General features: G+C 40.3%; 1 protein-coding gene and 1 long non-coding RNA gene across 2 annotated transcripts; both read right to left on the reverse strand.

The window, feature by feature from the left end:
• Positions 1–1,966: 1,966 nt before the first annotated feature.
• Positions 1,967–4,970, reverse strand: LOC135441106 (serine-aspartate repeat-containing protein F-like). The gene is made up of 2 exons (XM_064700579.1): positions 2,197–4,970; positions 1,967–2,138 (listed from the first exon to the last, which is right to left on the reverse strand). The coding sequence occupies exon 1, from the start codon at positions 4,968–4,970 to the stop codon at positions 2,214–2,216; it is 2,757 nt and encodes a 918-aa protein (XP_064556649.1). The 3' UTR covers positions 1,967–2,138; positions 2,197–2,213.
• A 1,453-nt stretch (positions 4,971–6,423) lies between these two features.
• Positions 6,424–9,402, reverse strand: LOC135441156 (uncharacterized). Its single transcript, XR_010438415.1, has 3 exons — positions 9,082–9,402; positions 8,856–8,931; positions 6,424–7,113 (listed from the first exon to the last, which is right to left on the reverse strand). It is a non-coding gene; the product is annotated as an uncharacterized LOC135441156 (long non-coding RNA).
• Positions 9,403–11,693: the final 2,291 nt, after the last annotated feature.

The following is an 11,693-nucleotide window of genomic DNA, read 5'->3' on the forward strand; positions in this document are numbered from 1 at the left end:
TCGACATGTTTTGGTAAAACTTTGCGTGCACAGCTAAAACATTGAGGTTATGATTGCACAGAACGATATGCAAATCGACGGGCGCCATTTAAATACAAAATATCGCTTTACTTGATTGGGAAACATTTAAAAGGTATTATTAATGGTAGAGGGCTTTAATGTGTATTATTATTATAAAAGGAAATGTGTCAACGGAAGTTAACCTAACCTCAAAAATTGGCAATTAATTGATCTTACCGAAGCTGGTGATTTTATTTATACTTACAATTTTGATAAGGACATGAATATATTTAAAATAGTTTTAAGACAGTTGTTGCATGCTACATTTAAGAATTTCTCAGCAAAACAAAAATAAAAGGTATTCGTAAGGGCAAAATACTCATATTTCAGGATTAATTGACTTCTGTTATCATTGCTCATGGCGCACAGCATGGCGAGTTATTAATTTTCCCATTTCCATTAAAACGATATTAGCTGAATGTATGTATCTGTAGCTCGAGTCCTATTGTATTTAACTAGGCTGAATGACTTTTGCCATGCGTCTGCAGCCACTTCCCCTCTTCCCCTCTGGCCGACAAGTGGTCGCCCGTGGCCCGTTTGCTGCGTGCGCGCAAACAAAGGCCAATCATTTCTGCTGCTGCTTTTCAATTATCGCTTGCAAAAAAAAAAAAAAAAAAAATAAAATAGAAGAATGAAAAAAGAAACGCAAAAGAAATAAAGAGAATGAAAGGCAAATAAAGAGTGTAAAGAGGCCGAAGCATAGAAGCGTTAAAGTAAAAAGGGTTCCGTTTTCTCCTGCTGCCAAGGAGTAAGTAATTAGTGTGCAGTTCCGTTATGCTGCATGTGCGCGTGTGTGTGTGTGTGTGTAACATTTACTTTTCCACTTCGTTTGCGACAATCAAATGTAACAAAAGCGGCCAAGCAGCAGCGGCATCAGGCACAAGTAACTGCAAGGCATGGCCAGGCGTAGGCATCCGGGATACACGGCTTGCAGCCTCTGGCAGCGGCACCCACCTGTGCGGCTCTCACCTTTTATCATCTAAGGGCGCAGCGTCATCGTCACGAAACGTGACATTGAATACAATTCGTCTGCGCCGCCAGCCAACCACCGACAAGCATCAACCACCGCGCGCCACTGAGCCATTGAGCCCACATTGGAGACATTGGCTCCAATGGAGGCAGGGACGACGTGCGCCCGCGGACCGTCTGCCCGGCCATGCTAATCTCTCTGTAATTAAGACTGTCACTCATTCAGGCAGTTGCTTCCATTCAGCTGGCACCCAGAGTTTGGATGCCAAACCGGACTGGGTTGCCTGTCGAAGGCGCGGAAACAATGTGCCAATATGCGAATGCCTTTAATTGCAGCTGGTTGTGTATTTCCACTCGCTAGGCTTATGCCTGTGTGTGTGTGTGTGTGAGTGTGAGTGTGTGTGTGTGTGTGTGTGTGTGGGTGTCACAGCTTGCATTGCTAATTGCTTTCAGCTCACTTTTCACCTGTTTTCCGAGGCACACGTTTCAGACGGAGGAGCTATTGAAAAATTAATCAATCGTATTTCTAAAAAGAATAAAATCATTTCCCATTCCAAATAAATCTAGAGAAATAACCCGATTCAGACGGGACACTATTTTAAAATTAATGAAAAAGTCTTAATTTGTTTTTTTTTGTTTTTTACAATTTACATTCCAACCAAAAATTTGATGAGAATTTGAATACGAATAAGTTATTTCGATTTTAACAGCATTTCTTTTTTCTAGATACGAATTTGTGTTGGCCGCTTGCCAAAGTGCATATAAAAAAATAAATACAATATCTATATTTAAATACTTATTAACAAGCCTAACTGAATTTGCATTTAAATGCATATAAATTTGAAAACAAATTGCGACATTTATGCCCATCGCACACACAGTCCCTGTGTGGGCTAAGTGGGATTTGGGGCAACACGCACATAAATAACATGAAGTGTATAATAATATATATATAATATAATATACGTATATTTATATCTGACAATTCTAAGTTTTGCAATAATTGATGGAGAGACGCATCAAATGTGCTATAGCTGCATTATTTCCGTAATTTCTTGTTTCCCCTTTTGCAGGATCTCCAGTTTCATTTGCATTTAGTACATATCCTTCTGAAAATGGAAAATGCATTACTGTTGTAATATACATATATGTGCTTTGTTTATATACCTACCATTGCATGGACATTATTCAGGCATCCCATCATCTATGGGTAGCACCACCGACTCCTTAATAGCGTTCGATGTCGGCGCCTTGGCCCTTTTTGGCGGTGGTGGCAAATAATCATCATCAGCATTGGATATCATGTTCGTTTTGCTATTATCAGTCCTGTTCACGTCGTCCTTGGCGTCGTTGTCGTCCGTCTGCTCTTGTGCGGCGAACCGTACTAGTTCAGATTCAGCGGCAGGGTACCACTGAATATCAGATGTTTTCTCTGCGTTCTTTCCTCCGTAGTCAACTTGTCCACTATAATTGTATTGTCCACCGTAGTCGATCTGTCCATCGTAATCGATCTTTCCATTGTAGCGTCTAACGGTGTACTGTCTGGCGTCGTCGCTTTCTCCATCATGGTCAATCTGTCTATCGTTTTCCATTTGTCCATTACATACAATCTGTTTACTGTGGACATATTGTTCTCCGTACTTGTGCTCTCCACCGGTGTCTCTTTGTCCATCATTGCACTGGCTACCATTGTCGCCTTGTTCGCTCTGTCTACCTAACCGGATCTGTCCATCAGAATCGCTTTGTGCACTGGACACACTATCTTCACCGTAGTCGCTGTGTCCACCCTTATATTGTCTACCGTTACAGTGTTCAACGTTATGCTGTCCACCATTATTCTGTTCATCGTTATACGGTCCAACAGTAGACTGCCCACCGTTATACGGTTCACCGTTATACGGTTCACCGTTATACGGTTCACCGTTATACGGTTCACCCATATACTCTTCACCGTTATATTCTACACCGTTATACGCTCCACCGATATATGGTTCACCGTTATACTGTTCAACGTGATACGATTCACCGATACACGTTCCATTGTTATACTGTTCATAGTCGTACTGTACATTATCGTACTGTCCACCGTAGTCGGTTTGTTCGCCGTAATAGACCTGACGTCCATAGTAGTTCTGTGCATTGTTGTGCTCTGTTGCGTTATATTGTCCTCCGTTGTACTTTTCATTGTTGTACTGTTTAGTTCTCTCTGACTGTCCATCTCTGTCTGTGCTCCTAAAGCTGTCAGACTTCACTTCGTGGTCCGACTTCCCAAGGTTGACTGCCTTCAGATCGATGTCCGACTGCACATCGGTGTCAGATTGGCCATCGGTGGTAGACTTTCTATCGGTGTCAGAGTTACTATCGGTGTAAGACTTGCTATCTGTGTCGGACTGCCCATCGCTGTCAGACCTACTATCGGTGTCAGAGTGGCCATCTGTGACCGACTTCCGTTCGATTTGATCGATTTTCTGATCCTTATCAGACAGCCCATTAGTGATCGACCTCGTATCGGTGTCCGTATAAGATGTCCTGTCGATGTCAGACTCTCTATCGTTGTCAGGCTGCAGTTGATTGTCTGATAGCATATCATTGTCCGACTTTACATCCTTGTCAGCCGGTGCAACCGTATCAGACTGGCCATCAATGATCGATTTTCTCGCTGTGTCAGAGTTGCTATCGGTGTGAGACTTGCTGTCGGCGTCAGAGTGGCCATCTGTTATCGACTTCATATCGGCGTTAGAATGAGCCTCGTAAATAGACTTTTTATCCGTGTAAGATGTCCTATCGGTGTTCGAGTCTCCATCGTTGTCGGACTGTTCATGGTTGTCGGATAGCTTATTGTTCTCAGACTTTCTAAGGTTGTCCAACTTCACATCTTTGTCTGACTTCACATTAGTTGCAGACTGCTCATGAGCGATAGACTTTGTATCTGAATTTAAATGGCTATTGCTGCCAGAGTGGCCATCAGTGTCGGAATGCCCAGGATTGTCCAATTGGCCACTACTGTTTGATAATCCATGGTTGTCAGAATTCCTAAGGTTGTCCAACTTCACATCTTTGTCTGACTTCATATCGGTGATGGACTTCTTGCCGGAATACCCATCGGTGTCGGATTGACCAGTGTGGGTCTTCCTACCAGTATTCGACCGGCCATCGCTGTCAGGATTCCTTTCGGTACAAGACTGCCCATGGGTGATAGACTTTCTATTGGGGTACGAATGACTATCCGTATAAGAAGTCCTATCGGTGTGAGACTCTCCATCGTTGTCAGACTGCCAAAGGTTGTCAGATTGGCCAACGCTGTTTGACCTCCTAGGGTAGTCGGACTGCACGCCGTTGTCAGACCCTCCATCGGTGTGCGACGGGTCATCTCGGCAAGAGCTCCTATCGGTGTTAGTCTGCCTGTCGGTTGTCGAGAGCCTAGCGGTGGCGATTTGGCCATCACTCACCGACCTCCCAACGTTGTCCGACTGCACATCGTTGTCGTTCGGCCATTCGTTGTGGTGGTGTCCATCGTTAAGGTACTGCCCACCATTGGAGGTTCGTTCATCGTAATCCATGTCCATACCGTTTTCGGTATCGTCAATATAGTAATCCTCTCCATACCAATTGCGTGCTGTCGTATTCTGTGGACCTGCTTCGCCAAATAATGAGTCGTCATCCGATTCATGGCCGTCATGCACGTAGCCAAGTATGGACATTGTACCATTGCCAATCGATTCAAAAGTCAATTCATCGCCGCGGCCAAAGTTCAAGTCTAACACCGCTTGCGGAATGGACTTGCTTAGAGTCGCCAGCGCAAACTTCCGATTGTGGATTGTTAAATAGAACTTGACGAAATCCCCCTCGTCCAGTGCAACGGTCGAAATGTGAAATGACTTTGATACCACTTGCACATACTTACAGTATGGCTTCAGATTTAAGCCATAGAAAGCAGCCATATCTCATTTTCTGAAAGTTGTTCTTTTCTTTTTGATGCGTTTCATTAAAGTTGAAAAGTTGAACTGAACGAGTTGAAACTGAATGCCAAGCCACGAAGCTTCATATGTGACAGATGCCACGTGGCTAGAGTTGATGAGATAAAAAACTATCGATATTAAGTGCTATCAAGTAAATAAGTATACAAATAATGTAATTGTTGGTATTTGCAGGTATGCGTCTTTTCAGAAAAGCCTTGAGTTTTTACATATCTAAAACAGATATTCAAGGGCAATGCGGGCTTGTTTATATTGATATTTCATCAAAAGTAACTGTGATCGATGCCGATAAATCGTTAGAGTATCGACTTGTTACCATGCTTTCGAATAGCCGCGCTTGCAAAGCCTGGCAACTCTGACGCGGCGGCCATTGCAATTTCCGGCTAGCCTAACCTCAAAGAATGTGAAAATAATAACATAATGTTCAATATGGCCAGTGAGAGGACATACCTGGACATATTGACAGATCCGATAGCTATGGAATTAATGGAAGGAGCTCGCTTTTTGGCTCGCAACGGCAATAATTCAATGGAGATTATGCAACTGATAGAATTGTCATGAGTCTCAGATTAGTTGGGATCGCATTATGTTGTTTCCACTCTATAAATATACGTATATTATAATAAACACTTATGGTTATTTATGCTTGTGCTAGCCTTAAATCCCATTCGGATCGCCCTGGGACTGTGTGGGATGTGCATAAATTTTCAACTTGTTTTCAAAATTTATATGCATTCAAATGCGAGCTGCTGGACTTAATGCGTGCATGTATTTATACACTCATTTATTGTCGGGGACTATAACATCTATCAAAGTCTTTGCCCCTGCTGCAGTCCAAACACAAAAGCCACTTTTGTTTATCGCTGTCGAAGTTGGCGTCGTCCAAAACTCTTTGCCCAAGTGATGCAATAAACTGCAATGCCGGCCACTTTATTTGAGGTAGTACCCACAGCATCTTTGCTATTTATAAGTAACACATGCGTGTGTCTGTGTGTGTTTGTGTGTGTGTGTGTGTGCTTGTGGCATGCACAGCTGTGCAACTGCAACACGGAATCTGGGTACTTAATGTTGTTCTTGTTGCTGCTGCAGCTCGGAATCTTCATTAGCACTTGGCGCGCGCGCGCGCTCGGCTCAGTTTAAAGATATCTGGCTGTTGTTTTTAAAATACCCTGTAATTGGCCAAAGCTGCATGCTGCACAATTGCATTGCATAAGAATGCTTTGACTATTTATATGATAAATATATTCCTGATTAGCGCAAGTATTCCTATCTATACAAACAGATGGATATATATCTAGATTAATACGTAGATTATAAGGTTTATCTATGAGCTAGAGATAATATTCACTTTCAACAAATAAACCGAATTTTGAATTTCAGTTTTGCTCTCAGATTTTAATAAACAGCCAAATTAGAAGATTTTGTCTTATAGATGTAATTTTTGTTCGGTTCGCGGATCGAACTAGTTCCATATTTTAAGTACTTTATGTGAGCCTGGGTTCGAATTTGGGTTTCTATATAAGAATTGAATTTATAATAAATTATGTTTATTATTTGTACATACTTTCAATTTATTGACTTTATTGTTTTAATTATTTTTATTATTACTTTAAGGTCTTTCAAAATATATCCAAAGTGCAAAATACATATATATTGAGCTGTTCTTTGGTCAAAAGTGGTTCGGTTCAGTTGAAGATTCGGCTGTTCCGAATCTCACGAATGTGGTTTATGGTTTGGTGAATGATAGATAAAGGAATTGGAATTCCTGGCTAAAAGAGATGCTTCTCTAAACCGGTTCTAGAAACTTATTTGCATTATTTCGTTATAGTTCAAATGTAGTTCGTTAAGTCCCACACAAGTACAGGGTATCTGCTGCTTCGGCGCCTTCGTCGTTTAATTTGTTGTCGTTTATTTTGTAATTTTCCCCTGTTATTGTTGTTATTGTTGTTGATGGTGGTGGTGTTGTGGTTATTGCCGGCAGTGCGTGTGCCTTGGGGGCCATTGACACCGATTGCCTTGCTTACGCGTCGGGCGCCGTCTTCTTTGGCATCTGCCATGCCATAAAGTTTATACTCATACCATTTCAGAGACTTATAAACGAATGTAACTGCAGAAAACAACGCACAAAAAAAAGGAGTGCATACTATTTGGTCATGTGTAACAAAATATCATTAAGTTGAAGGAACGCATTCGTTTTAAATGCATTTCACATAAAAGAATGCAGTTTCTTCGTTAACATTCAACACGGTTAGACGAGACGTTGGACCCAGCTATATTAAATGATTAATTAAAATATTTTTGAGCTATTTGTAGAAGAATAAAAAACAACTCTATACAATTGTAGGCTCTTGAGGCCGCTTTACAGCCTGTCAAGCGGGCTTTAATCGAACCGCTTCGAAGCCGGAATTCCATTTAATTGCTTAATTAAAAGCGAATCTTAATCCCAAGCATTTCATTTATCTAACCATATTTTGTAGATGCCAGTTTTATAAATTAAATACCTTAAATAGTTGCCTCCAATTTTGAAAATATATGACAAGCCGAAGGGTTTAACCATAACATAGAAAGTCGGTTCACGAACTGAGCCTGAAGTCAGAAAACCGGTTCGAACCGTAATTCGAACCACCAGCAATTTTTTGTAGTCCTGTTCCTCATTTCTACCCAAACAATATAAACTATATATAGTTTAACTGTTAGGGGTACTCTTTTCTAGTAATTTCTTATCCAAAATTTATAAACACATCTTAGGCTTTAAAAATACGCAGCTATAAATATATATTGGTATAAAAATAACCTTAATGGACCTATACGTATATGTAAAACTAACGGGTATACTCCGGCCCTTGGTATGTGTAAACTAAATAGACAAAGAGCCAAACCTCATGAAAATCGGATAAGATTTGACCGAGTTAAGGGAGTGGGAAATGTTGACCAATGTCTATATAGGATATTTGTGGGTACCATTTTCACATGAATTCTGACCAAAAGTTATGTTGCCAGATTTAGATGCCAATTTGATCTAGGGACCAACCCATGAACAAAGAGCCAAACCTCATGAAAATCGGATAAGATTTGACCGAGTTATGGGGGAGGGAAATTTTGACCTATGTCTATATAGGATGTAAGATATTTGAGGGTACCATTTTCAGATGAATTTTTACTAAGAATAATGTTGCCAGATTTAGATGCCAAATTGATTTAGAGGCCAAACCATGTACAAGGAGCCAAACTTTATAAATATCGGTTGAGTTTTGACCGAGTTATGGGGGAGGGAAATTTTGACCTATGTTTATATAGGATATTTGAGGGTACCATTTTCACTTGAATTTTGACCAAGAACAAAGTTGCCCGATTTAGATGCCAAATTTATCTAGAGGCCAATCCATTAACAGAGACCCAAATTTTATGAAAATCGGTTGAGTTTTGGCCGAGTTATGGGGGTGGGGAATTTGGACCTATTTCTATATAGGATATTTGAGGGTACACCGCGGCCTTGCCCGTTGCTCGTTTTAAATAAATTCTCTCACAGATCTTTGAAATTGAGTTTTAAGCCGATCGGACGGTAAACAAGAAAAGTTTCATACAAACGTTTTTCGCGATTTTTTCTCTCCTGGCGGGTGGAATTTCCCGAAACCCCGCCTTAACGTGCACCTTCATTACATAAGGTAACTACAGTGAAAACTTCAACTTCCTAACTCAAACAGTATGGGCTCTGAGTTGATCACCAATCAGTTAGTCAATAAGTCAGTCAGTTAGTCAGGACAAACAGTTTTATGTATAGAGATAAATATTTGTGTTTATAAATATATATATATATATAAATATATATATTAGTTGTAACGTACTCACCTGTAAATCCACGTGCACGATTATTTAATGCTCATCCATCAGAAGGCCGGAGACGAACTCTTGTATAAGCCCATCACTGAAAGAACAGAAGAGAAAAGATAATTTTTGTTAGCTTAAAAATGCAGCCTGCCTGCTAAGCCTTACTTCCGTTTGTGAGAATCGCGTAGAAGGGCAATATTTGTTAATAAGTTTTTCGTTAATTTTTAGCTCAACTAAACATACACACCTTTTTAACTAACACCTTAGCAACGAGGACGTTGCTCAAGCTATCGTTTCCTCAAGAGTTGAAGCTGCCGCCTTCTCCTTTGCTCAAGCCGCCGTTTCCTCAATATTAAAGCCGCCGCCTCCTCCTTTGCTCAAGCCGCCACCTCTTCCTTTGCTTAAGCCGCCGCCTCCTCCTTTGCTCAAGCCGCCACCTGTTCCTTTGCTTAAGTTGAAGCCGCTATCCCCTCCATAGTTGAAGCTGCCGCCTCCTCTATAGTTGAAGCCACCTCCTCCAATTTATGAGACTTACTTGAATTCATGAGAATCGCGTAGTAGGGCATTAGTTAAGAGCACGTTATTTTTCAAATTCATTTACATATAAAAATGCATACATAATATATATATACATATATATTTATACATACGTGCATGCAAACATCCATATATACATGCATACACACATGCATACATACATTCATATATACATGCATACATGCATGCATACATATATGCATACACACAAGTGTATATACATGTATATATTCATGGATATACACATGCATAACTTATTATATTCATACAAACATACATTAATACATATAAATATGCACATATATACGCAAATATACATGATAAATACATACAAACATACTTACATGCACACTATATAATACATCCATACTTACACGCATCGATACATACAAAATTACTTACATGCATGCATATATATACATACTCACATACATAAACACACACATACTTACACACATACACATATACATACATACACATACATTCTTACGTACATACTTCCACATATACGTACATACATATATACACACATATATCCATGTATATATATGTATATAAATATATATATACACATACACATATACTTACACATAAACACATGTATAAATATATAAAAATTCACGTATACACACACACATACATACATGCATACATACACACATGCATCCATACATACGATCCATACAAGCATGGATATATACATGCATAATTTCTTATATTCATACAAACATGCATATCGCAACATATAAACATGCATATATATTCATAATACATGCATACATACATATGTACATACACATATACATATATACATACAAACATGCACACATGAATACATACATACATGCAAATACACATGCACAGTTTTATACTTATATAACTTGTTCATCCTTTTTCTGCCCGTGGAAAATTTAAATCTACCCGTTGTATTTTGAACTCCACGTCTTAAGTTAAATTTCACCGAGATATTGAAAAATAAGTTTAGAATCGAATTAAAAGTTGGAACCAACTGCTTACGCCCATGTCTTGTGTTGAGAATCATAAAGCCGAAAAATAAGCTTTCGTTCATTAAACCACCTGCATTTTCCATCAAAGAGGGATGGAATTTACAAAAAAAATCTATCAAATAAATGTTGACAAAAATATTTGAAAATAAGTTTGAAGTCGATCGAAAGAAACTTAAAACTTCGCCCAACAAATCGTTGACTCGCATTTAACTGAGGAGGCTTGGAGATTGCGAAAAATATGAAAAACAACTCATATGAAATTTTTATAAGGACCTTTGGAAATGAATTTGAACCCAAAAGATCACTCACCAAAGCTTTGAAGCTCCATTTCCACCGGGGCGGACGAATTTTCCGAAAAGTGTGAAATTCATTTGAACAAAGATTTTTAAAAATGAGTTTTAATTTTGTTTTGCAACTTCAGAAAAGTTTCTTTTCTTTTCTATTATAATGAAATTTAATCTCTTGAATTTAAGTTTTTTCCATTCGTTGAGAAGGCGGAAGCAGTAGACGACGGTCAATGGTAATTGAGCTGACCGCATAGACATTAAATGTGACGAGCCGTTGACGGAGCAGCTGATTGTTGACTGACAACGCAGCTCATTAATAAATAAGCTGCAGCAACGTGTCATAATCTCGACAGGGCAGCGAGCAGCCAGGCAGCCAGGCAACCAACTATACCAACCGAGAGCGCACCGTAACCACGGCGCACACCAGGCACCCACGACTATCCAGTTTTATGGTTTGCCCAAAACTTCATGTGGCCTGTGTTGGCTTGTATGGGGTAATTTTTAATACCTTGGGGTGCTGGGTGTTCGGTGCTCGAGTGCTGCCTGTCAAAAACTTTGAGCACACGCACGCCAGACACAAGGGCGCACTACCCTACCGTCAGTGGGTTGGTTGGTTGCGGTGCTCGGTTTGGCTTTTGTCTGGCTAATGACATGAAATACGCAGTGCGTGTGCGTGTGCCTCGAGACTTGCATCAGTTGATGACGTTGGCCTGGTGGTGGGGGGAAGGCTGAGGGGGCGGCTAAGCAGCTTATCAGTCGTACCAAGAGCTGTGCCGATCGCATTCATTTTCACCTCGTTTTCCCAATTTCCATTGCCGAACAACTAATTTTATTCCCATTTTTTTTGGTTTTTGTTTTCGTTCTTTGTCTACGCAAAGTTATTGGCTCCATGTGCGAGCACGTAGTCCTCTCGGCCCTCGGCCCTCGGCTCTCGGCTGCCCCCCCATGGTTAGCTGCCTGTGCGCCCTTTATTACAAATTGTGTGCTGCATCGTTTTGGGCCTTGCCCGCATGATTTTGCTTTCGATG

Source organism: Drosophila montana, unplaced genomic scaffold (genome assembly GCF_035044405.1).
Source record: "Drosophila montana isolate Dmon_TW-CO22-7 unplaced genomic scaffold, ASM3504440v1 contig_1853_1, whole genome shotgun sequence".
Lineage (NCBI taxonomy): Eukaryota > Metazoa > Arthropoda > Insecta > Diptera > Drosophilidae > Drosophila > Drosophila montana.

Excerpts from the sequence above, each read along its gene's own strand:
- LOC135441106 (XM_064700579.1), bottom strand. The coding sequence starts at position 4,970 with ATGGCTGCTTTCTATGGCTTAAATCTGAAGCCATACTGTAAGTATGTG.